Source organism: Nerophis ophidion, linkage group LG07 (genome assembly GCF_033978795.1).
Source record: "Nerophis ophidion isolate RoL-2023_Sa linkage group LG07, RoL_Noph_v1.0, whole genome shotgun sequence".
NCBI classification, from domain to species: Eukaryota; Metazoa; Chordata; class Actinopteri; order Syngnathiformes; family Syngnathidae; genus Nerophis; species Nerophis ophidion.
Window position 1 is genome coordinate 52,386,161 of NC_084617.1, and position 26,293 is coordinate 52,412,453.

The following is a 26,293-nucleotide window of genomic DNA, read 5'->3' on the forward strand; positions in this document are numbered from 1 at the left end:
GACTGCGTGGTGGGTAGTAGTGGGTTTCAGTAGGCCTTTTAAGAGTTGTAGTTAAATTTTTGACACTCCGTTCAAGCAGCAGAGAGGAGCTATTGTTAGCTCCTGTGCCAAGTCGCTAACAGAAGTGAACAACATAAACAGATTAAATTAGTGATAAAGTTGCTACAAGGAGAGATATAGGTTCTAAACCAAACTGGTGTATGTGTGAGTAAAGGTGTAGTCACTCACCAATCGCCAAATGCATTCGCTGTCCAAAGCATTGCATAACTCGGGAGTCAAGAAGTCGGAACTGCGCCGCCATATATATTTTTTTTAATGTTTGATGCGCCTCACAATGCATCATCAGAGAAGCCTCCATGAAAACGCAAGGGGATGGGGGTGAGACAAAGAGGATACCCTGTGCTTTGCCTGTCAGGTTCAGAGAAGACCAAACAGCCGTAAAAAAAAGTACTGGTATCGAATGTAAGGTACCGGTAATTGGTACTGTATTGGTATGAATGTTGTAGGCTAATAAAATGTAAATAGGACTCATTTTGGTGGTGTGAAAAATTATTCAATCTAGTCTGTGTGAGTGTGCTGCGTGCCAGCTCCAAACCAACTGCAGGCTTCCTCACTATTTACTTCTGTTGGATAACTGATGATCCTAAAAAGAAAATGCCAGCAAACTGCAGTTCAATAATATGTTGCTTTTAAGAATAAATGCAAATTGTGGCTGGAAAAAGACATTGCCCCAAAACCTGCTGAATTTAAACTTTGCTGTAAAACGTTTGACATTTCAAATATGGGTGAGGCAGCGGTCGTTAGCCACTTGAAGGGGGAAAAAAAGCACAAAACTAGCCACAGTCACTAGCACCGCAACACCCATTAGTGAGTTTATTAACACAGATGCTGTGAGGACAGCCAGCAATACCACTACAGTTTTTACAGCAACAAAGCAGACAACTTTGGATGTGTCTGCAAAAAATAAAGTCCATAAAGCCTAGATAGTGTGGGACAAGAGGTGTTGTTTTCCCGCCATGTTCCCTGACAGCCAGATTGTAGCATAGTATAACTTTGCTGAAAACAAGTGTGTTTACGCCTGTGCTTTAGGGATTGCGCTGCATGTTAAATAAAATACTCTGTTATTATTCTCCCAACATATGGCATATGTAGTGCTCTTTGACCAATGCCTCAACCACTATTTAACCACCAAATGGATGTATTCGTAAGGCAGTGGGATGGAGCAGAAGTTAAGACTAAATACGTTGGAACTGAAATATGGGAAGATGAATCTAAATTAGCCTGTCTGGTTTATTTTTTGTTTGTTTGTTTTAGAGAGACACCATACATTTTAGACCAAATATTACTTAGTGTTACAATAATTACTTTTTGAGATAAAAAAAAATATTTGGGAAATTTAGTTCAAGGTTTTAGAGAAATCATGGACAATCACTGATTACAAAGTATAAGAATCCTGTGTTATAGGATAGGATAGGACAGGGACATACTTTAGTCAAGGTTTAGTTAGTATTGAGTTAATTTAGGGAACAGTAAAAAACACACGAGGCAAGTCAGTTCCACAGAAACCCATTTCTAAAATTAAAAATACTGTTATAATTCTGTTAAATCCTTACATTTTTGACAGTGTATGTGAGATCTACTGTACTGTATTTTGGTGAAGCCCAAATTCTTGACAACTGGTTTTAATCACCGTGGTTTTGTTCCAGGTGTCTTATGTGAGTGTTACTACCAGAGAAATCTACTCTAAAGTTGGAAGGGAGTTGTTGGCTACCATAGCAACAGCTCACCCTTACATTATCTCAGTGCTCTTGGAGCGGCTGAGAGAGACCATCCAAGCTGTCGGCATGGTTCGTTCACTTTTGACCGAAAGCTTACTCTGAGAAAAGCGTGTAAAGTGCAGAACTTAAACCTGTATATATTTGTGTCTGCTTAGGCGGCACTGTACTTGTGCAAAGAGCTGCCACTAAGTCTGTGGTGTCCACGATCAGAGGAAATATGCGTGATCGGCGCTTGGCTGCTCCAACATCCTCTGTCTGCGGTGGAGAATCGTCTGGCTTGTGTTATACTAGAGGATCTCAACTGGGGATTCTCACAGGTAGTATTATATGCACTCCCAATCGTTTACAATATACTTTTGTTTCGAAATGACAAAGCCTTTTTGCATTTGGTCCCGCAGGAGGGCTCTTTGGCATTGTCCTCATTGCTCCACAGTGAGGTTGCTCTGCTGGTAGCCGAGGCCTTTCAAAAGTATCTGACTGACAAACCATACGGTGGCCTCATTTCAGAAGGCATTAAACAGGTCACATATAATCACAACATCTACCGTCCTACATTTTGACAGCATCCCTGAGACCTTCTTCTCCTTCCCTCAGGTGTCTTATCTTGCCAGTGTCCTTCGTTTAGGCGTATCCCCTGAAACGTCATTCAGCCAATGGGCGTGGCAGCTCTTGCTGAGGCTCAAGCTCCATGCCAATGCTCAGAACCCAAAAGGAGCCTGGTTAGTCCCTGCTTTAGTGTCCAGCCCACCTGCAGAACTTACACACTGTCCAAGCATGCACTCTGTGCTTAGAGCTGTAAAAGCAGGACTCCCTATTGGAGCGTACCTGTCCATTGCCATGACAATAGTCGGACATAGGTTTGTACTCGTGCACTCATAATGATCCTTTACAGGCCAATAGAATGAATGGACCAGACTAAAATGTGAATTTTTTTTGTCAGCCTGGAGCACTTTTGTACTAATGGAGTCAGCCTGTTGAAGAATCTGATTCAGTCTCATCACCTGAAAGCTGCTGTACACCTCTTGGACAATATTCTTCCTCAAATCTACCCACACAGTTTCTACCTTCTTAACAACTCTCAGTACATAAGGCACCTTTTTTACTGCATAAGCTTTTCCAGGTGCCTCACTAAAACTGTACATTGTTTTTTTCTTGTTCATTCTAGGTTTGTAAACTGCATTCAGTTATTTTTGCAGTACGACAGTGTGTGTCCTCAAGGTGTGACGCAGCAGGTCACTCACCGGGTAGCGCCACTCCTCACCGGAACCACTTATGGAGACAATGTTCGACTGCTGAACAGTGTCATTCAGGTAACCATCAAAATATTAAACAAGGAAGTTTCTGTTGTAAAGCAATGTTCAGGTATGAACAATATACACATGCATGACTTTCATTGCACTATACTGGTATTTTCATAAGTCTATTAGTGTCACAGGGGCTGTGTAATTATTTTCGGTAACTTTTACAGAAAGTTGCGGCAAAGTTGCAATGTTTTGAGGCTTATTTTTTCAATAACATTAAATCATCTTGCGATTTAATTTTTTTTTCCGTCAATGTTTTGAGTGAACCTTAATCTAAAAAAGAAACAAAAACAAACTTTTGGAAAACAAATACTGTATTGATGATGTATAGTAATTGTCAAAATTGCATTTTAGCAATTTTACTGAATAATAGTAATAATTAATCATAATTACAGACAGAAACATTCCCAAAGGCTTCCTTATTGTCCTCTCTATGTTCCAACACATTTACCCCCACATGTTGACGACATTTGTGAACTGGTAAAAATAATCTATAGCAGTATTATTTGTTGGCAAAGGAGAGATGATGAGAGATTATCATCACTCGTCAACATTTCTTTCATGTATTGCTGCCTCTTTATTTTAATCTTTTATTTTTTTCTCTCATTCCCCCCCACTTGTTTACCTGTATCTCACCTTTTTTGTAACCCGTCAGCGATCCTGTTCTGTCTCCCTGTAATGTTTGTCTGATCTTGAGTGGGATTGTGCTGAAATTTTAATTTCCCCTCGGGGATTAATAAAGTATGTCTGATTCTGATTCTCTTTCCTAGGTCAGCATTGCAAATGAAAAGCTGTTCTTAATTGGCTTACATTGGATAAATAAAGACTAAATGAAATAATACATGTAAAATAGTGAGGACGCCAGTGTGTCGCTAAATGTTTGTATAATACATTACCCAGAAGTTAAGTGCTGTGGACAGGGACCAGAAGTAAATCTAAGCTATGCGAGAGGACAAAAACCGTGCCTTTCGTGCAAAAAATATTCAATATATTGTTAAATGTTTCTGTTCTTGCTTCCCTTACACAAACATAAGTTTTGATTAGATAGTTGATGTGCGTCTTTGAGCGCCGCTCAGAGACAGATTGATTTGTGAAAATGTGCAACATAGTTGCAGGCATTGGACAAAGTTGTTTAATTTTGCGTGAATTGCCGCGATTTCATTACAAACAAATAATGTACTTATTTTTCTTCTAGAGCCATTTGGTGGAGAGTTCACAGCCTGGTCGTGTCGGTGCAGCAGCTGTGTTGGAATTTTGGGTCGGGATTTTGACACAGCAGAACTTGTGGTACAGGGACAAAACAACCCTGTTCCTCATGGATCAAATTTGCTGTGCTGTATTCATACACCATCTGGAGGATTGTATGCACAAACTCCTGTACCAACAACATAAGGTATTCCTATGTCCACATTGCATCAGCATCAGTGTTGGAGTTCATCTGCAAAAATTAGATAATTATGATCATGATATGGCGTTCATGTCTAATGCAGAATGCTTTGGGATACCATGGAGACAGAGGTCTACTCTCCTCTCTGGTTGGCTGGATTTCTGGAAATGCCACACCTTCCTTCATCGAGGGCCAATCACTGAGTACAGAGGTAAGGTAGGATCTCTCAGCCTCAAACAGTTTGTTCAACAACTATTTGTCACAGTTGTTGACAGGATGAACATTGCTTCCAGGTTTGGTTTGCCTGGTTAGTGCTTAATATGGAGGGTGCGTTTGAGGAAGAGTCTCAGCTCAGACGCTGTGTTGAACATGAGCTCCTGGCCGAGCCCAATATCTCTCCAGAACAAGCCCTAAAGGTACAAGTGGTATTCACTCGATCCAAAAGAATATATGACTTTCACTAAGAGGTTGTCATTTTTTTTGTGTGAGCCAGAGGGCACAGCAGAGGCTGAAGTTGCCAGTCACCCCGTCTCTACAGCGGCTACAAGTGTATCGCTGGGCCTGCCAGGCTATAGCCACACCCCCTGATCACCCTCTTATTCCGCTGGTTTGGCAGAGATTTCTACAGCTGTACCTTAGGCAACCTGGTCCTGATTATGGGTATGATTCAAACCTCTTATCTAAAGCAAAGTTTTCAACAAGTGGTACTGATTTTAAATTTTTTATAGTGTGACTTGCCCAACAGTGAAATCATATGCAGTGGTACCTCAACTTAAGAGTGCCGCAACTTAAAAATGTTTTGAGATAAGCCCATGTCTCTCTACTAATTGTTTTGTTTTAAGTAGCAAAAAACAATTTGAATTAAAAGTATCCCGCTATTAGTTGCCGTAGAAAATGTGAATGTATGTGTTTGTGTACGTTTGCGTGTGTTTTTGTAAAGTGTTTTTTGTCTGTGTATATGCGCGACCTCCTGTGCCAACGTCGTAAAAGTCAGCTCATCACAACTTAATTAATGTTAAATCATCGTTGTGCCTCGTCCCCTTACACAGCTCTGAAGTGCAGCCCAGAAGAACAAAATAAAGAAGTATGACTGACACTAGCATAAAAGTTTGAAACAACATTTAGAAGGAACAGCGGCTTTAGTAACAGGTTTTAGTTTCACTATCTGTTGCAGCGCAGAAGTAATCCCGCCCTGAATGTGGACTTGCAGGCACTTCCAGGAGTCTATGTTAGTCCCGACTGGGAGAATAAACACATCCACAATTTTTTATATCTAAATATTTACATCAGCAAAGATTTCACAACTGTGATGTGGCATGTACTAAAAAAAAAACTGCAGCCAGACACTTTGTTCTTTTTGTTTGTTTGTGGATTAAAAAAAAAACATTTTGTTCCTCAAATAGTAGTTAAACTTGTTTTATGTGTTTGTACACATTATTTTACAGTACCTCAAATTCAAACTGCTCTTTAATGTAACTTTATGCTACAGTATTTGAGTTTTAAAAAACTCCACAATGTGGGTCACCGCTTGCCGTTTGCCAAAGCACTGGTGAGAAGCAATGACACAAGTAATTAAAGAATACAAATAATAATTTACCATTTGAAAGTGTTGTTTCGTAAATGTGAACTTGAAGTAAAAATCTTATAGTGTTCAGTACACCACTAATACTTTGTTTACTGTAGAATGCACTTTTTGATGACAAGCAAAATAACAAAAGAACTTTGAGAGGGAAAATATTTTTTTTTGCTTCCACAAAATGTACTGAAAAATAAGCATAAACCGTGGCCCTAAAACCGAGGTACGGACCAGATCATGGGTTACCTGTACTGTTGCACCTCTAGTAAGCACAATTCTATATATGTACAAAATGACAGTTGTCAGCTGTTAGCATATATTACCTCAATGGCGGACATGTTTGTTAGAAGATACTGCAATAATAAATAGTACGGATGCAACGGTACTCGCTATAATCCTGATTAAAAACATTTTATGTCAAATGATAATAATCGAGATCGGACGATATGAAAAAAGTAATTGGTATCATTTGTTCTGCCATATTGCCCTGCCCTACCCTGAGTCCTATCTAAAATGGTATGTGCACCTCAGTACTCTACAAATGTTGTAATTTTGGAGTTTTATATTTAAACCAATTTTGCTAACCAGACAATACAGGCTGAATGTGAAGTCATTTGGTGTCTTTCTTAATGCATTGTCTAACAGACTGGCTGCTGGTGGGTGCATTGGCCGTCGATTCTTCCAGGCTTCCTCCCAGGCCACTTTGCTACGAGAACTAAGGCAGAGAATACAAGAAGTGTCCGACTTCCACCATGCTGCCAGTCAGGCCCTGAAGGTGCCCCCAACACACTCCTCTTCAGGAGAAAATCTGTGCAATCAGACTCTTGGCAACCCAGGTCACCTCTGCCTTACCTCTCCTCAGCTGCACACAGAGCTAGTCAGGTATGGTCACTTACATTTCTTTGATAGCAAGTAGTTAAAACGATTATATATTACAGACTGTTAGACAAAATCTTGTACACTTATTGCATTACAGGTTGTTTGGGGTTTTTGCTGTGTGGTTGGATGATGAAACTCTGCAGAAGCAGGAAGTTTACCTTCCCTCACTTCCGCCCGAATATGAACCACATAGACTTGCACAGGTTATGCAGCAGCAACAGGTGTGTGTAGCACCTCTGGATAAAAATATTTGAACACAAATTACTTAAAGAAAAACTCAGAAATCGATTACATTCTATTTTAGGAACTGTGGCTGGAGTATGTGGACCAAGAGCGTCTGCAATATGACAGAAAGGAGGTTCTGTCCCTGTGGGAGAAGGTGCAGAGCGAGCCATCTTTCCCCCAAGCACAAAATGCTTGCTTCACAGATTACACCAGCCTCAACAATGGTAAAAAAAAAAAAACAGTCTGTGCAGTAATTAAAAATACAGTGTCAGTTGTGAGGTGACCACAGCTACATCAAGTTGAGTCAGTGCTGTTTACCAATAAATGTATCATATTAAAAAATATGACAATTATATATTTAATCAATCAAACTAAATTTATTAAGCACTTTTTATGCACAGACAAGTTGCAACTCAAAGTGCTGTACGCTAGAAAAAATAATCAAACTCATTACCAAAGACGCAAACACAGCACTATTGGCAATAAAAGGACATAGCATGGCACTGAGGATTGAGGAAAAACACCACATTTGAGGCATCTACACTGAAGAATAACAAAAAATGTACATCTAAAAATTATATAAAATAAATGTAAAAAAATAAATATCAATCAATGATTATTTATATAGCCCTAAATCACTAGTGTCTCAAAGGGCTGCACAAACCACAACGACATCCTCGGTAGAGCCCACATAAGGGCAAGGAAAATTCACACCCAGAGGGACGTCGGTGACAATGATGACTATGAGAAACCTTGGAGAGGACCGCATATGTGGGCAACCCCCCCTCTAGGGGAACCGAAAGCAATGGATGTCGAGCGGGTCTAACATGATACTGTGAAAGTTCAATCCATAGTGGATCCAACACAACCGTGAGAGTCCAGTCCAAAGTGGATAAATGAAAAATAAATAACATCCTTAAATAGTGAGAATAATGTTAGTAGTAATGATAGCAACAAATAAAATAGAAAATATAATTGATTTGAAAATATGCAGGTGCATCTCATTACTTCGAATATTGTGCAAAAATTATTTTATTTCAGGGGTTTGATTTAGACTTGGAGACTGAGTAAAGGCTGAGGAAGTTTTTGTAGTTATTTTTTTTTATTAGAGAGTCAACTAGTAGTCAGCAATATTAAAAAAAACTTTTGTAAAACAATTTGAGGTTTTTATATATCTTTATATTGTAATCATCTCAACTAAATTAAAAAAAATGCATTACTCTATTTTGATTAATGTATTGTGCATATATGAAATACCGTATGTTTACTTTAAATTTATTGAAATACATTTTAATAAACTTTTCAAAGATAATCACATTTATTGAGATGCACCTGTATAAATAGATAAATATACAATGTGCAACAAAAGGACTTAAAAACAAAACAAAAAGGGGAAGGTTTAAACAAAGCCTTGTTTGATCTGCACAGTTAAAATAATTGTGCTTTGATGTTCTGGCCATGCAACAAATCATATAACCTTTTATTTTTGCCCATCATAATTTTGGAGTTCAAAAAGGGGTATTTGTTTATTTAGAAGAAGAAAAAAATTTAGCATATGTATTTTAATGAGTAATGTTGGAGTTTATTTTATGCAATAGAGTGGTATGAGTGTTGCAATATCAGACGCTACACTACAGTACCTAATTCTGCACAGGCTGTGGGTAGAGGCAATATCTATCTATCTAACATATCAGGTGACCGTGAGATAACCGATAGCCAAAATAAAACAAGTTGATATCTAAAACTTTAGAAAGGAGGCTGCACACAAGCAAACAAGCCATATCCTCTTTGGCATAGGTCATTATGGATACATGGGTATTAAAGTGCTGTAAGGTTCTGCATTTTGGTCCGCAGCAAAGGAACGTATCCTGAACAACCTGCAAAAGCATCCAGTGCCACAACCTGCTCCAGACCTGCAACAACTGAAGATTCCTGTGGCTGAAGTCCCCAGTGTGTGTCTCTCTGACTCTAAAGCTGCTGCAGAACTACTGCAACGGGACCTCAACATTCTGCAGGACCAAGCCAGGTACCCTTACACCCTTGAACCATCTACTAGTATAAACAGTTTGACATGCATACTGTACACACAAGTGTACAGTGTTATCGCGCTCAAAGAAAATGTCTGTCAGGATTGCAGTATGCAGAGAAGCTCAGCAGGTGGCGATGGAACAGGAGCTTTTAGAGAGTCTTCCTCTACTTTACAAGAACCGAGCTGAAAAAGTGACCATGACATTGGAATGTAAAGGGAAGGGCGGGCAGGCATGCCAGGGCCCAGCTACCATCACAGTTACTGTAAGACCACTGTCACTGTACAGAAGACACATTTTGAGATATTGTGTCCTTTCTATGAATTGTTCATGTGTGTGTTAATTGTGTAGTGTGAGTGTGTACAAAGACAAGAAGCAGTGCACACTCAGATAACATCACTGCGCAGGGACATCAAGAACCTTCAAAGCGATGCTATGGCTCCGCCTCCTCTAAGCCTGGCCCAGGCTGCTGTTCACACTGAAAACTTTATCACGTCAGTATAAACTAAAACCATGAACACAACTGTACCAATGAGTTTAAGTTATAATGTGGTATTTGTGTAATTGTTATGTACAGGGCTCTGGTGAACATGTACAAATCTCAGAAATCCCCATCAGTGCAGTATGTTGGTGTGTCAGCCTTCTACCAGCTGGTCTCCTTTGTATGTGAAGACACACTGCGACATCCACCAACACGCCAATATCTCTCCTCGTGTGTGGAGATACTGGGACAGGTACACACCCACAGACATTCAGGTTGTAGAAGCCCAACCATCCATCCATTTTCTTACGCTTGTCCCGCTTATCTCAGCTGGGTGGGAGAAGATATTCCTATGATAATAATAATGAACAAGTCATACGCTGATTTCAATAGCACATCACAATCAAGCCAATTGTCCCAAATTGTACATCTATGCATGCCCAAATTATCATTATATTAAATGGGACCTATGATGATTTTAAGCTACGTTTAAAGAAATTCCTTGTGGTCTAAATAATATGTATTGAATACGTTTTTGGTGTAAATTTTGCACATATTTTCTCCACAGTCACTTTTATAACCCGTTTAATGAGTCTGTCTGCAAGAAAGGCCTTTTTGGAGGCGTTCCCAGATTGCAAATGAAAGCACGCTCCTCCCTCTGCAAAGTAGCCTAATTAATATTTTGAAAATGTACGCTGTTAACTATATATGTCAAAGTCATGTTGTCATGATAGATAGATAGATATACATTTAATTACAGCTAACGCAAACTATCCAAATTGCTATTATTAGCTAACAACACCCAAAGCTAATGTGCATGCATGTGTTATACAGTATATGTACGTAATTAGGTCATTATGTCGTAGAAGCCATAAGAGCAGGATATAACAGTAGAAAGTTAGCGCTCTCTAGATATCTGTGTAAATATTGCAAAGCGCCCCTTAAGTTCAGCTCTCAGCCAGAGGGGGAAGAGATCCCCTTCTCCCTCTGGCTGAGAGCTTGACCTAATGTCTAAATGAGCGCTTCCACCTCCAGGTAATGTTAGAACACGGCCAGACTGCAAAATCCCGCAAACAGGGCCATCAAAAACTGCGTACAAGCTCACGCCAAAATTTGTGAACTTTATGATTTGATGCTTTGGCATTGCTTAACTTGAGTATGCAACATTGTAACAACATTTATAAGTCAGAAAAGACTACATTTGTCATTGGTCCCCTTTAGGTTTCATAAATTAGTCTCCTGTACTGGGGGAAAATGCTAATAGGTTTAATTCTCTTACAACAAGGTGTTCATCCAAGGCAACGCTGAAGAGTGCAGCAATGTCCTGAAGACCATCCTGGAGCACAGACGGCTGTGCCCTCTCATTTCACCCTTTTTCACACCAAACGCAGCCCCGGCCCAGCTCGTTTTACTTTACCAAGATGTGGTGATGTCCCTACACCTTGATAGTGCAGATGTAATTTTCATGCTTCTCACCAAGGTCAGTCAAGACTGTGAGGAGGTAGGTACAATACAAACACAATCCTTCATAATACATCAACTCTTCCATCTATTGCAGTTTGATTTGTCTGCCTGGCTAAACGAAGCCCATCCCGTGTTTTCTGAGAGGACCCGTTTACTGGAGTTAGTCCATGGAGGTCTCTGTGTCTGTGGCCGAGATCCTGAACCTGAACTTCTCACACCTTTTCACCTTTTCACAAAACACTGGACATGGCTTTTGCGTCACCACTTTCCTGACCACTACAGTGACTGTCTGCGTCTGCTCATGACCAGTAAGTGTGTCTGTGGGCAATGTAGGGCAGCAGATTGTCAGTATTGAGCTTTTTATGTCTACCAGAGAATATTCTAAATTCAAGTGGTGCCAGAAAAAAAAAAAAGATAAGTCAGTCATACTAACAAGTGACATTTGTCTGTTATCCTTTATTTGCAACGACTGGGATTTACGACTGGGATTTACTCCCTGTTCACGGTTACAAAACACTAGATTGATTGATTGATTGATTGGAACTTTTATTAGTAGATTGCACAGTACAGTACATATTCCATACAATTGACCACTAAATGGTAACACCCGATTAAGTTTTTCAACTTCTTTAAGTCGGGGTTCACGTTAATCAATTCATGGTACGTAGATACATAGAATACATCAAAATTATATAAAGTATCTGAATCATTGTTTATCTTTTGTAATCTGGATTTCTAATATTAGTTTCAATGGTTCAGTACTAAATGTTGAAATCACACATTTTGTTATGGAGCAACTTCAGTGTGGGGTGCTGGATAGAGTGTAGGTATGGTTCTGAAACATTTTTCTCAACATTCCCAGGCTCATCAAACCAGTTACTAAGTCCTGATTGCTGGAAGGTGACTCTTCAAGTGTTGGGCTGCTCTCTTCCATCCCGTAGCATCAAGAACAAAAGTGAACAGAGTCCTAGCACCTCTGATGTCTCTGGACGTATTCCAACTTCCCCAGCATCTACCTTCCGCTCCTCCATTAGCCTCTCTCCACAGCAGGTAATCTCTTAAATCTGATGGTGTTATACACCTAGATCCAAATACCGTGCGCTAAATAACGTGTGCAAACTATAAAATATACGCTTCCATATCAAGACTACTGACAAATTTAAGTTTAAACTAGGGTTGTATGGTATACTGGTACTAATAAAGTACCGCAGTACTAATATATTGAAAACATACCTTTGAAAAATACTGTTTTTTTCTACAGAGCCGAGGCACATGATGTTGAATGTATCAAAACGCACACACAAAGTGCATAAAAGCAATAAATCGTGGAGAGGAAGAATGGCAAAAAATGGAAATTCTACTGGTTAGTAAAGAGGGGGCGTGAAGCGCAATATGGAGGTTTTGGGCTTTTAAAACAAATGATAAAGGTGACGCTTTAAACAGGGAGGCGCAGCTCTGCAAGTGTTGCTTTAAAATATGCCTTGTCAAAGACGGCGATCAGTATTACCACTCTTGCTTCAAACTTAAGTAAACATTTAAATAATAAGCAATCAGATCTGCACATGGAGTTATAAAGAGTGACATGTAATAATGTAGTTGTCACACCTTTCCTGCTGTTCGGCTCCCATGCAGAACGTAGTCGAGGAGCGCAGGGCAGACGTTTCCTCCAGGGCCGATATTTTCGTCGGGGGTAACACCGTTCACTTTACCCGGTCTGGAAAGCTCTGCTTCTGTGTCAGAATGACAAGGCCGCCACTTTGTGACAATCGCTTTATTATTAGTATTGCAGGATACAACCGGATCCGTTCTTCACTCTACTGCGCAGTGCTCACTCCACCTCTCTCGTCCTTTACTTGCCCACCCACTCACTGACGTCACTCAGAAAACACATTGCCATTCTCGCAAACACACATACACTACTCTCACATGTGCACATGTACGCGTAGATATGTGCACATGTACCGTAGATACGTAGACACGCACACAGCTGCTTGACTTGATGCCCAATCAGCGTCAAATGAAATTAATTTTTATAACAAATTCCTACAATTTGTGTTTTATATTTAACAATGTGTGTTTTACCTGCTACATGGCTTATCTGTGTACTTCTATCCATAGTTTTGTTTTTAGTATTTACTAATAATTTTAGTTTTTTAAAGCACAGATCAGGAGGGGCAAAAATAAATCATGAAGCATTTAATATACTTTCCGTCCATCCATTTCCTACCGCTTGTGCCGTTCGTGGTCAATAAAGCTTTATATTTTATGCTAATTAGTGCTGTCAAACGATTAAAATATACCATCGCAAATAATCGCATTTGTTAATAGTTAACTCAAAAAATATCGCGATTTTTCAGATACAGTAGGTATGATTTTTTTATCATTAATAGGTGAACCCTAGGCAGATCATTTTCCGGGAGAGGTATCCTAGCTGTAATCTGTGATATTTCTACCTGAATAAATGCTTCTGATATTCTGTACATTACATGTTAACAAGTTAATGGTCTTCATATTGCTGCATGACACTGTTTTAACCTTTTCTATTAATTATTGAAATGTAATATTCAGCCTGCTAATCATTCTGTAATTGAGGACTCAACCAGAACATGTTATAAAAGAATTTACACAATATTTCAGCCAGCCAGAAAATTCCCCTCTCCACCCCACCCGCCCCCATATTCCTAAACTGATGTACTAGCATTTGTTTAGGTGCAAATATCACAGAATGACATTACAAAGCATTATTGTAATGTAGGACATTTTTATGTTGTTTAATGTCAGGTTTTCCCTTAAATTGCCAAAATACTTCTGGCGGTGTGGCGTCATGGCATGATTTTCTATGATACATATATATTCTTTAAAAAGGAAAAAATGTGTATACAGATTTAAAACAAGTCTTATTATTACGTATAGTGTTAACATGTACATGTTTTGTTACATAATATCGATTTGTTCTATTTTTAAATTGCTGTTGCTTTTTGCACAATGTTGAGAATTTTGTTAGAGATTTCTCTAATCCTTTTAGTTACTCTTTCTTTAAGAAAAGGACTAGGAACAAATCTAGCCTCTATTTCTGGTGTTACTTGCGACTTTACTCGTGTTTAGAAACTCAGTTTAGATTATTTCGTGCCATATTCATGATGAAAAGCGAGCCTGATGTCATACTTGCTTTGCGATGCTGGGAGCCTTTCTCTCGTTAAACGCCACCAGTGTCATCTTAAATTGTGAAGATCGCTGTCTGGGAGTGTATCTCGAATATATAAAAGTACGTCCACAGCGCATCCAAAGCGCCGCCGCTCCAGACAACCCAGTACATATAGCTTACATGATAACAACATCGGTTTCGGGAGCACTGTTCTGGTGATTAAAGTACGTCTTTTTCCGGCCAAATTTTATGTGCATCATTCATAAGCCAATAGTGCGCAAATAATAAACTTTATATAGCCATTCATTTTGTAACTCCCTGCTGGTGTTAATGTGTGTTACTGTGTTACGATGGTCATTGTCCCATTGTCAGTAAACACACCGTGTCGACGGAGAGTAAACCAGTGTTGTGTGTTTTGAAGTGAAGCAAGGAGGCAGACGTGTGTGCACAGAGGAAATTCTTGTTGTAATTGGGCCCATTGTCATAAAATTGACAATAAAAGCTAAAAAGAAAGTCAGACTTTGTTTGTTTTCTCCTGGAGGCTACAATAAATTATATTACTTTTTTTTGTTTGGTGGGGCGGCTAATATGAAGCCGTACATTATGGGGATAGGCTAAATGTAGTTAAACCGGATGTATAGTGTAGTGCTTTTAACTTGAAGCCACAAAAGTGTGTGATTGTTTTGAGAAAGTGTTTTGACAAGTTTTGATGTCGGATCGACTGTTTGCAATAAAAAAAACTCTCCTGTTGATATCCTGCCAACCATCTTTCATTTCTGTTGAGCTTTTATGTTATCTTACTTAATAAATCAGTCACAGTAACAATCTAATTGTTGTGTTATCCCTGCGCCTTAGTCGTAATCTGAACACGGAAGTGAAGCAACATCCACCTCTTTCGACGTGCGCAGCAGGCTTTTGCTGCAAAGATATCTCTTCTTCTCACGGCGAAAAAATTGTCCTATCTTGTCAGTAGAATAACTTGCCATGGCTTTGAAGCAGATATTTCCATAAGGTAGACTTTCTTTTGTCCATTTCTGCTTGCTTGACAGCTCTAATTCTAACCTAATCCTTAATTATATGTAATGTGGAAACATTTTAGTTGTTCTTTGAGTGCATCAGAAAAAGCCAAATGTGTTTAATGCCTTTTCATTTTTAACCATCGAAAATTGTTCTTTGAGTGCAATAGAAAATATGTTTTAATGTATTTTAAGATTTTCTGTTAAAATAAAGCCAATATTTACATGTTTTTGTTGTTCATTTTATTAAGTTAAGTATCAATATACATTTTGGTACCGGTAGCAAATTATTGGTATCGGGACAACGCTAGTTTACAGTGGGCTACTTTTTATCAGAAATGGTAGCTGTGTAGGATTTTAGCATGCATGTGTGAGTCAGTCTGTTCCACAACAAGAGGACAACTGGCTGAAAATGGGGGAGCACAGCTTTTGGGTAAAATTCTACCATTAATGAATATATCCGCTGATCTAACAAAGCCAAAATATGTCTGTAAAATCTTAAATTTTAAACAACTGGTTTGGTTCAAGTTTGGAAGAATGCAAGATTGTTTTATAAATATCTCCACCATACCCCCATGGTTTGGTTTAAAATTTCCGGAACATATGGGGATCCAAAATACACAAGAACAGGTACCAACTAGTAAGAAAAGTTGTTTTTTCATTATAGGACCCCTTTAAGTCATTCGGCAACTAAAAATGATAACAAATGATATTGCTGAATAGACAATAAGTCTATTATTTGTTATTTATTACAGTCCAAAAATGTTAACACACAGGATGAAAGATTATCGGTTCATTGTCAATCTTTGCAGCGCAATCGTCTCTTTTTTCACAGCCATTTGTGCGGCTTTCACAGACGTGTTAAATATATATGCAAAACAGCAGCCACAGAACAGTTTTCGTCTTGATAAATCACAGTGCAAGTGCTAAATAGCTATATTTACATCTCCTCCTCCCTTTGTTGTAGGTGTTCTGATAAGCAACATCTATTCTGCATATACATGAAGACAGACACACTAAATATATGGTGATCTCTATTTTACGCATTTAAGAGAAGCAATCATGTGCGCACAAGCTTAGTAGACCAGCTTTGCGTGGGCTATCAAGTTTGCACCTGTTTTAATACACGCAAACCTTTGGTAGATCAAGCCTTTACTGGCTACAAATCATTGCGTATGTTTTAAAACGATCCAAAAGACAATAATAATGCGGCGACAGGTTGTCCATAAATCTAGAGAGTTGACGGTACACACCCCACTTCCTCCGTCTCAATCACTGTTGTTATGCTCTTGGGCAAGAGACTTCACCCACCTTGCCTCTGGTGCCAGCCACACTGGGTTAAAAATGTAAATAAATGTTTTTGTGATGGTCTATTAGTGTGACATTTCTATCGAGTCTAACACAGGACAATTGTGGCTACAAAGGTAGCTTACCACTGCAGAATCAATGAATAAGTTTTGATGGTCATTTGTTTAGTGTCAAGAGAGGCAGTCATTTCCCCCCGTGTGTATGATTGTGGTTGTGGTTTACATTGCATCAAACAGACGTGTTTCTAACATTAGTTTCTATACTTAATTTAAGGTTGTACTACGTTTAACAGAAGGATTTTCAAGTTTGTCGTTGTTCCTGCCAGGTGGATGAGACAATAGACTGGCTCAGTGATTACTTGCTGCGGAGTCGTCTCAGCAAGCCTGACCTGCGCAGCTTCGGCCTCTACTCTGCCTGGTCTCTCTACATCAGTGACATTGTTTCCTTCTGGGACCATTTAATGGGCTCTCTAATTAGCGTTTCACTCAGCAGCTGTGCCAGGGAGTCGGTGGGCAGCAATAAAATAATGAAAGGTAAATGTCACAATACTGTTGATTCAACACATCGTTTTGAGTTCATATGTCATAACACAAATCTCACACTCTCACAGCTCTTCATGCCTTGCACAGAAAGATTGTGAAATTATTCAAGCCTTGGATATTTCCTCTGGACACTGAAGACGGAAGGTACGTTGGTCATAACAAGCAATGTTTCACAGGTTTAAAGAAGAAATCCCTGTTCAACTTGTCACAGAATGATCAATGGTAAACACTTACTAAAAGATTTCAATTTACATTTAAAATACTTCCTTGTGGTCCATTTAAAAATAAACTTCATAAACATTAAATAGATTCACTCTGTTACCAAATTAGGTACACCTGCACACTCGATTGATTCAGAATCCGCATATAAAAAGATGCTTTTAGCAGCATTTATGTCAATGCATATTGCACATCAGTGTTATTGGGCGCATGCCATGATTAGATAAATATAATAATTTACCTTTTTTTGTTTTTTCTTTTTCCTTCCCTCTTGCTGACCGCTTTACTTAATGTTTAAGTAAGTGCTTCCACCTCGCGGTGACGTCACATCAATGTTTCCCGTAATGTGTGCATGTGCACAATTGCGCCTTGCTCACACATCCTCTGTGCAGAGCAAAGCTATGCCACATACAAAATAAAATCCAACAAAAGCTCTCAACAAAATAAACACAATTTATTTTGTACGATTTTGCAATACAACTCTGTGTGACAGCTGACAACAAGCGCCCACAATACTGTTGGTTATTGAAACATCTGTCAAGATTTTTTAATGAGGACAGGAAGTGCATTGATCACGTTAATGAGCAAAACTAAGAAAGAATAGAAAGAAAACTGTTTGTTGACAGTAACCACACCAAAAAACTACAATCTAGCAAAACTGGTCATTTTCTGTGGTAGGTACAACGCCTCAAACCAACACGTTGTCATCTGTCATATCAAAAGCAGCCGCGCTCTCTCTTACTTGCGCCTACAAACGCACTCATTAGACTCAACTGTTGTGATATATTTTACAGACAGAAATCTCATTGTGCAACATGTGAATGTTTTATTGAAAACTAAATCACTTCAAATTCTCTACTGCTCACTAGTGTTACCATATCTGAGTTACTGGGTAGCAATATGGGGAAATAATTACAAAAGTACACTTCATTCACTAACGGTGTTTGAAAAAAAGATCAGTTAGAATAATACATCATGTTGAATATAGAGAACATACAAATCCTTTATTTTTCGAATCAAAGATACTAAAATTCCTCAACATAGTGAATCTGCAAACTGCTAAAATTATACACAGAGCAAACTATAACCTGCTACCCACGAATATACAACAATTCTTCTCAAAAAAAGAGCAAAATTATAATCTTAGAGAAAAATGTAATTTAAAACATACTGTATGCACGTACAACACTTAAGACCTTCAGTATATCTGTATGTGGAATTAAATTATGGAATGGATTAAGCAAAGAAATCAAACTATGTACTAATATGATCCACTTCAAGAAACTCTTCAAACTTAAAGCGTTTGCACAGTACAAAGAAAAAGAAGCATGATGAACATTCTGAATTTATTTCATCCATCCATTCTTTCATTCTCAAAATAATCTTACTTATCTCATCATATGAAATAAAACTTACTTCACCAATTATTATTTATTTATTTATTTATTTTTATTGTGATTACTTATGGAGTATATTGTGAATAAATTGAGGACAGGAAGTGAACAAAAGTTTTAATAACTATTATGTAAAACAAAAGGGCTAGGATTAAACAAGTGTTGCTTCTTACTACTTTTCAAACATGTTGAAAAGAGAAACTGAAAATTGTGAAGAATCATGTTGTATGCTTTCATGTTTGAAATAAACTCAAAATCAAACTCAAATATGATCTCTGAAATAGGTACACTTTATTTCTGAAGCAGGACTCCCACCAATACACATAATACCAGTACATAGGTTTTTGTTATTTTAATTGTAAGTGGGACGAATCATCTTAATTAGAAAATTATCGAATGAAAAAGACTACTGTCATTTGATTATAATAAGACATTTAACTTGTTATGATGTCAGGTTTGAGACAGGTGTGCTGCCGATGTGGCCACAGTGTGCACGTCTGACGTTGCTCACATGTGGTCCAAGGAATGCTCAGAGAGTTTTTGCCTTTGCTCACACAAATATTAATTATGAGGAACATTGGTCACGGCATAGCCGGACTGCAAAACCCCACGAACGGAGGCAACCAAAACTGCTCATGCCAAAATGTTCTGATTCAACGCTTTGGGTTTGTTTAACACAGGTATCAATCATTATAGCAACATTTATAAGTCAGAAAAAGTCATCATAGGCAATCAATCAGTTTTGATTAGTAAAATGGGTATGGTATGACAATAGAATAGTAGTCCGGGCAAAAGGTTAATTTTGCAATGGGGAAACAAATACACTTAATAATAATAATAATAATAATAAATTGTATTTATAAGGCGCCTTTCTGGGCACTCAAGGACACCGTACAAAATCAAAACATCCCAATGTTTTTATTTTGCCTGAACATGAGCAGCATATCTTGGGCTCTCGTGACTATTGTCTGTGTTTCCTGCAGTAATCTCAAGAGCTTCCCCTGGCTGGAGACTGATGCAAGTTTGGCAGGGTGTCTGGTTGGCCTCTATGCTCGAATAAATGACACACTGCACCAGAGATCCAAGGGTAGACACTTTTTTCTATTAATGTTCGATGTGTGTAATAGCTAATTGTACTCATTGGTGCACAAACGTTGCAGACCGTCTACTTCCTGGTCAGAGAGGTGCTCTTTGGCTCTGTATGATGCAGTACTGTGAAAGCTGCACCTCTCCACGGACACCAGAGTACCTGTTGTACCTGCACCACATTCACCTGCGCAGCCTGCCGTGGAGACACCTGCATCCTGACACTCAACTCATGGAGCAGCTCTTTAACGTCAGTCCCTATAACTTCTAACTACTACTGACACTGACATAATTACGGGCAATCAGTCGAAGCTCAATGTTGGTATTAATAACTGGTAGTTATCATCTTACACCTTTTTATTAATGATATTTAATTCTGAGAAATTCGATACGCTTTCAAGCAGCACTCATCATGTTTAGTTATTGTGGATGTAGTCCAAAAACGCATAACTAAATATAAATTGTTATTGTTTGTAGTGTTCTATGGCCCAAAATTCTTTATAAATTTGTTTTTGTGTGAAAGAGTGTCTTCTTTTTTTTCTTTGCAGGTGGAGAGAGGAAGTCCTAAGAGCTGTTTCCTGTTTTTGGGAGAGGTGTTATGTGAGGTTAACTGGGTCAGCGTCCTAAGCGATCACATTCACTCTCTTCCACCCCCTGTAACAGCCATCGATTCTCAGAAGAAGGAATCACACACCATGCTGGTCTATTTGTTATACATGCTTGTATTTCTGGCAAAAGAGGAGCAGCTCCTCAGTCGAAAGGTGACTCCTAACTGTTTCTTAAGACTCTAGGCCTGCAGGCTTTATGAAACGTTTCTACTTTTTCCACCCAGGAATCCCCTCTTCTCAGTCTCTTGGTCCAGTGCACATCTCTGCCTTGGCACGAGCTAGATCTGTCATCATATCAAGGGGTTCTGGGATATGTCAGCACGCACTACGCACCTTCCCTGCTGCTTAGCACGGATTCTGCATCTCAGTTACTGCTAAAATCAATTCGTAATGCAGCTGGACTCCATACCGGTCCTAATGAAGCTGCTCACATGGTGAGGTAGAGCGTTGAATTACATTCAGCATAAACTCTATATTAATACACTGCTGTGTAATATAATAACGCAACATTTTATTTGTAAAGCGCTTTTCAAAAACTAAAATTCGCTTTACAACAGGGGTCTCAAACTCAATTTACCTGGGTGAGTATAGGTGAGGCAGGGTTGCACTATTTAGTTAAGTATAATTTTAAAATTTGTTAACCACTTCTACCAGCAGCTATAGTGACCCTCTAACATGAAATGTAAATTATGAAGTAATTATGGTGTATTAGAGGTAGATTATGGAATAAATATGATACATAAGGTTAATTATTTAGTAAATACTGTATATAATAGGTATGTTAGAAAGTAAATATGGTATATTAGATGTAGAAAATAAAGTTAATATGGTACAAAAGAGGTAGATTATGAAGTAAATATGGTAAATTAAAGGTAAATGATTTAAGAAATATAGTACAAAGGGATAGACTATAAACTAAATATGGTATTAGAGCAGTCCTTCTCAAAGAGTGGGGTGGGCCCCCCGGGGGGAGGGGCGTGGTGCGCGCCTGACCTTGGGAAACATACTTATTTTGCCGCACCAAAATATGATGAAGCATATGTAGCACTTGGCTTTACTGTAACCACGGTGGGAGACAAGGAAAGACCGATTTGTTTTTTCTTTTAATGTTAATAAGATTACAATGTTATGCAGAGGGATAGTCCTAACTATTGTACGGACAAATTATACTACATATAGTCACAGTGGAGAGCGGTGGGGTGTGAAATATTTTCTTCTTTCTAGGGGGACTTAATAAAAAAATATTTGAGAAGCACTGCATTAGAGTAACATGACTATCTAAATGTGGTATATAAAAAGTAAATTATGAAGTACATTACAAGTATATTATTAATCTGTATAATAGATTACAGTTACGTTATGGAGTAAATATGGTACATAAGAGGTAGATTATGAAGTAAATATTGTATATTAAATGTAGAAAGTTCAAATATTTTGGCACAAAAGAGGTGGATTTTGAAGTAAATATTGTACATTAAATGTAGAAAATGTAGTTATTTTGGTCCAAGAGGTAGTTTATGAAATAAATAGGGTAAGTTAGAGGTACATTTTGAATAAATATGGTACATTAGAATTAAATTATGAAAAGAATATGGTAAATTAAGGTAAATTTAGTAAATATGGTACCTAAAAGGTAGATTAAAGCACAAATATGTTACATTAGATGTACATTATGAAGTAAATATAGTACATGAGAGGTAGATTATGAAGTAAATATGGTATGTTAGAGGTACATTACAATGTAAATGTGGTATATATGAGGTAGCTTTTGAAAATAGGATGAAGCTCATTTTTGCACCACTGCAAGCAATCAGAAAACCACATATTGTGAATGTGCAATGTTGTTACTAAATTAAACATAAACACCTTTAGTAATGTCCGCCTAGCTGAAGAACTTTAAATTATGTGTGCCAGGATGGGACGCTGAAGGCCGCAGCATACGTGTCCTGGTGTGTGCAATTTTTGGTGACTCTTGAGCAAGCCGGCAGCATCAGTGTGATCCCTTTGGAGACACAGCTGGAGACATTGTTGGAGAGCATCATCACCTTCAGCCCACCAGGTGAGCCGATTCTACCACTTTAACAGCTATATCGCACTTCACCCGTGAAGTCTTCAATCCCCATTCGGCCCTTCCTCCACAGAGACAGGTTTGGAACAGAGGCACATGGCGTTCAGCAGCCTCTTTAGTGGCGCACTAGCTTTGCTCAATGGAGTTGGCGTTTCAACTGGAGAGGCCCTCGCCGCTCGTGTCATTGCCTGGCTGGACAGGAAAGGGAGGGGCTTTCCTATTCTGCCCCTGCTCACCGCTTGCTCTCGCTGTCTGGCCTCAGTGCGTCACATGACGCGCATCATGGAGGCGTGCATCACGGCCCACTTTAGTCATGGTAAGCGGTCATTTCCAGCCAATCTTCCTGATAGTTGGTCATGTGACATCACATGTGTTATTGCTCAGCTGAGGAGGAGTGTGTAGGCTGGGGTCCTGTGCTGGCATCATTGCAAGTGCCCGAGCTCACAGTGGAAGACTTCCTGTCCGAGAGCCAATCAGGAGGCAGCTTCCTCACACTCTATGCCTTCATTCTGCAGCGCCTTAACGCAGAACACACAGCCACCAATGAGAGGAGGACGCTGGCTTTAATCAACACATGGACCAATCAGGTTTCCCCAAGGTTTGTTAAATGTGAATTGTCTTTGTTTCCTTATTCCAGAACACAGTGGAACCTCAATTCACTAACTAAAATAGTTCCTAAACATGGTTCGTAACTAGAAAAGTTTGTATATTGAAGCAAATTTCTCTTTAAGAAACAATGTAAACATGAGTAATGAGTTCCAGCCTGGACAAAAGTCCATATTTTAGTACAAGTGTGTACACTTTGAAAACAGTATAAATAGCTATACAGTAATGTAGTATATCAAACAAACATAACAGGGGGTGATAGCTCAATGTTTGATTTAATAATAAAGTAAAAAACAACAATGAGCTGAACTGTTCTTTTTTGCAGCCGCTTTGCAGACACACTGTCAGTAGCCTTGTGGCGCAGTTTGAAATCACAAAACTCCTTAACCTAAATAGCCAGGTTGCTGCAATGATTTGGGATAAAAAATGAAATGGAGTTTATCTTGTAGGTTAATCTTCTAGGCGTGCAGCAGAAGAGAGGGGGAGAAGCAGTGTTGACAACACTGTGGATACTTTGTGAATGTTTGAAACCACACATTGGTTGTCTATCACTTTCTTTGGAATATATGGAGCTAGCAAACTAGAAAAATGTCCCGAAAAGGCTAAAGAAACATTTAAAAAGCTAACGACATCACTGCTGTGCTGACTGATTAAGCACCAGCGATCGATCAGCCCGCCCACAATGGATGTCCTGCCCAGCACAAAATAGCTGAGCTGCGAAGCACACAATGGGCTGAGGAAATGTTCGGACATGGAGACAAGGTTCTTACACCAAAGCATATTTTTATTCAGTCTGTGATTTGTAAAATCTGAAAGTTTGTACAATGAGGGGTCGGTAAATTGAGTTTCAACTATACTCACTATACACATCTACAGTTGTGCTTGTTTCTAAGCCAACTTCAATCACCTTTTGGTTTCCACATTTTAACTATTCATGAGGAGTTCTTGAAAACAAAAGCCTCACCAATGCTTTTTTTTACTATTATCTAGTTTCGACCCCGAGCGGTAGAAAATGGATGGGTGGACTCACATAATCAAATAATTACTTTAACGTACGTTACAACGCCGTTACCAATACGTTGGATGTAGCATGGCACGCTACATTTGATGTGGTTGTATGTCAACAAGACAGAGCCAAAAGCACAGCAAGTTCAATGCAGGAAGTAACTTCACTAATGAAAGCAACAACCACTAAAATGATCTTGATATTAAATAGGAGAAGGCGACCCCACACAGTAAACAACATTTAAGCTAAGTGCACACACATACACACACATACTTCGAGGGAATAATGAACAACAAACCAATGATTGAAGTGACATGCTTGCAATCCTACAATACCTCATTTGTGGAAAAGAAGACAAGGCCGCCATCAAAGGACTTTCAATCTTTTTATTAACTAGCGATAACATAATTCATTTTGAAGATTCATCAGCACTACTGGCATACTGCCTCTGCTAAGCTAACAAACACCACTGAGCTAAAATGCTGCTCCGAACGCGCTCTTGCTGACATCACGCTTCACTTGGCAGCAGGCACTGCCTTTTAAAGGCATACACATACACTCTGCTCTCATGAAATGTCTCAACTGCACATGCCAGATATTTGAAGGTTTGTTTTTAAGTAACAATAACGTTCCCTAATGATGAGTTAAATGTGTTAAAGAGTACTTCCGTTAGTAACTGAATCCTTTCTTTGGTAAAGTAACTCGCAACTATAATTAGGTTTTTGGAAAGTAAATTCTTTGAACACTGTTTATGTATCGTATTTCGGAAGTGTGGTCTAATTACCTATAAATATGCCAGCTTTTTAATGGGTTCTGTAAACAATATTATAAATAGCTATTTTTTTTAATCTGTAATTTGCTACAATGTCTTGTAAATTAATTTTTCATTCAGTGTGCGCTTTCTATTCACTTCAATCATGTGTGCATGGTCCTTCTCCATTAGTGATAATATAATTGATAGACTGACTTATATTCACTCCCTCCATAGTTCGATCACACAAGATTGATGCACTGAAGAATCCCTGTGCACTCTTCAGCATGATACATGTGTGTGTCTGTGTGCCTAGTGGACCAAGCGACGAAGCCAAGCTGTTTCTGTGGTGGCACAAAGCCCTGAATCTGGCAGTAGAGCAGCTGCAGCCTCAGGCGGGCCACACTGAATTATCCGGCGTGGTCACGGGTCTTCTAAAGTTGCAAACCAGGCTGCTTCATCTAGGAGAAGAAAGGCACAACTCCGGACTACTCGGGGCCATCGGTCTTGGAAAGAAATCTCCTGTTTCGAACAAGTAAGCTCACTATTTAAATATGTTACACCATAATTCCGGGCTGTACAGCACATCGGTATTTAGGCCGCGCCCACCAAATTTTGGAAGAAATGTATATATTTACATATATTAGCCACACTGGATCATAAGCCGCAGAGGTATACCGGTCCGAAAGTTTTTGTAAATGTTTATTTACATACCTTGATTGTTTCCAAACAGTGCATGTCACACTGCAGTAAAACAGCTGATCAAACAAAACAGAAGTTATAGTCATGGACCCACAAGCTGCGAAAGCTAGCCCTCCAATCAGCTTAACAGACTCAATAACTTCACGGTGACGTCTTGGTGAATTTACAATAGCGAAACAATAAAAAAAAGTTGTAAGTTAATACCAACAGACATTAGGAAATGTGTTATCATATTTGCCAATGCTAACAACGCAAGCTTGATTACATTACAATAGCATGTACAAATGTGTTTGAAAACACTCCTACATACAAACCCCGTTTCCATATGAGTTGGGAAATTGTGTTAGATGTAAATATAAACGGAATACAATGATTTGCAAATCCTTTTCAACCCATATTCAATTGAATGCATTACAAAGACAAGGTATCTGATGTTCAAACTCATAAACTTTATTTTTTTTTTTGAAAATAATTAACTTAGAATTTCATGGCTGCAACACGTGCCAAAGTAGTTGGGAAAGGGCATGTTCACCACTGTGTTACATCACCTTTTCTTTTAACAACACTCAATAAACGTTTGGGAACCGAGGAAACTAAATGTTGATGCTTTGAGAAAGTGGAATTCTTTCCCATTCTTTTTTTATGTAGAGCTTCAGTTGTTCAACAGTCCGGGGTCTCCGCTGTCGTATTTTACGCTTCATAATGCGCCACACATTTTTGATGG

The 26,293-nt window shown here is 38.8% G+C and overlaps 1 protein-coding gene across 5 annotated transcripts in view; it reads left to right on the top strand.

Annotated features, from left to right (window-relative positions):
• Positions 1-26,293, top strand: part of epg5 (ectopic P-granules autophagy protein 5 homolog (C. elegans)) — a 47,401-nt gene that overhangs the window by 17,164 nt on the left and 3,944 nt on the right. For 2 of the 5 annotated variants that reach the window (XM_061906400.1, XM_061906403.1), the window contains 29 exons: positions 1,707-1,847; positions 1,934-2,095; positions 2,177-2,299; positions 2,373-2,635; positions 2,719-3,088; positions 4,275-4,472; positions 4,570-4,677; positions 4,760-4,882; positions 4,960-5,126; positions 6,688-6,924; positions 7,019-7,142; positions 7,226-7,370; positions 9,001-9,172; positions 9,276-9,438; positions 9,525-9,667; positions 9,751-9,907; positions 10,940-11,134; positions 11,213-11,426; positions 11,981-12,168; positions 16,913-17,120; positions 17,198-17,273; positions 19,726-19,829; positions 19,903-20,078; positions 20,377-20,589; positions 20,661-20,870; positions 22,351-22,495; positions 22,578-22,820; positions 22,889-23,102; positions 25,184-25,402. In XM_061906400.1, coding sequence (XP_061762384.1) covers positions 1,707-1,847; positions 1,934-2,095; positions 2,177-2,299; positions 2,373-2,635; positions 2,719-3,088; positions 4,275-4,472; positions 4,570-4,677; positions 4,760-4,882; positions 4,960-5,126; positions 6,688-6,924; positions 7,019-7,142; positions 7,226-7,370; positions 9,001-9,172; positions 9,276-9,438; positions 9,525-9,667; positions 9,751-9,907; positions 10,940-11,134; positions 11,213-11,426; positions 11,981-12,168; positions 16,913-17,120; positions 17,198-17,273; positions 19,726-19,829; positions 19,903-20,078; positions 20,377-20,589; positions 20,661-20,870; positions 22,351-22,495; positions 22,578-22,820; positions 22,889-23,102; positions 25,184-25,402 — 5,201 coding nt within the window. Of the gene's footprint in view, positions 1-1,706; positions 1,848-1,933; positions 2,096-2,176; positions 2,300-2,372; positions 2,636-2,718; positions 3,089-4,274; positions 4,473-4,569; positions 4,678-4,759; positions 4,883-4,959; positions 5,127-6,687; positions 6,925-7,018; positions 7,143-7,225; positions 7,371-9,000; positions 9,173-9,275; positions 9,439-9,524; positions 9,668-9,750; positions 9,908-10,939; positions 11,135-11,212; positions 11,427-11,980; positions 12,169-16,912; positions 17,121-17,197; positions 17,274-19,725; positions 19,830-19,902; positions 20,079-20,376; positions 20,590-20,660; positions 20,871-22,350; positions 22,496-22,577; positions 22,821-22,888; positions 23,103-25,183; positions 25,403-26,293 lie in introns of those variants that run through there. The other 3 variants (XM_061906401.1, XR_009807524.1, XM_061906402.1) reach the window with 3 other exon arrangements.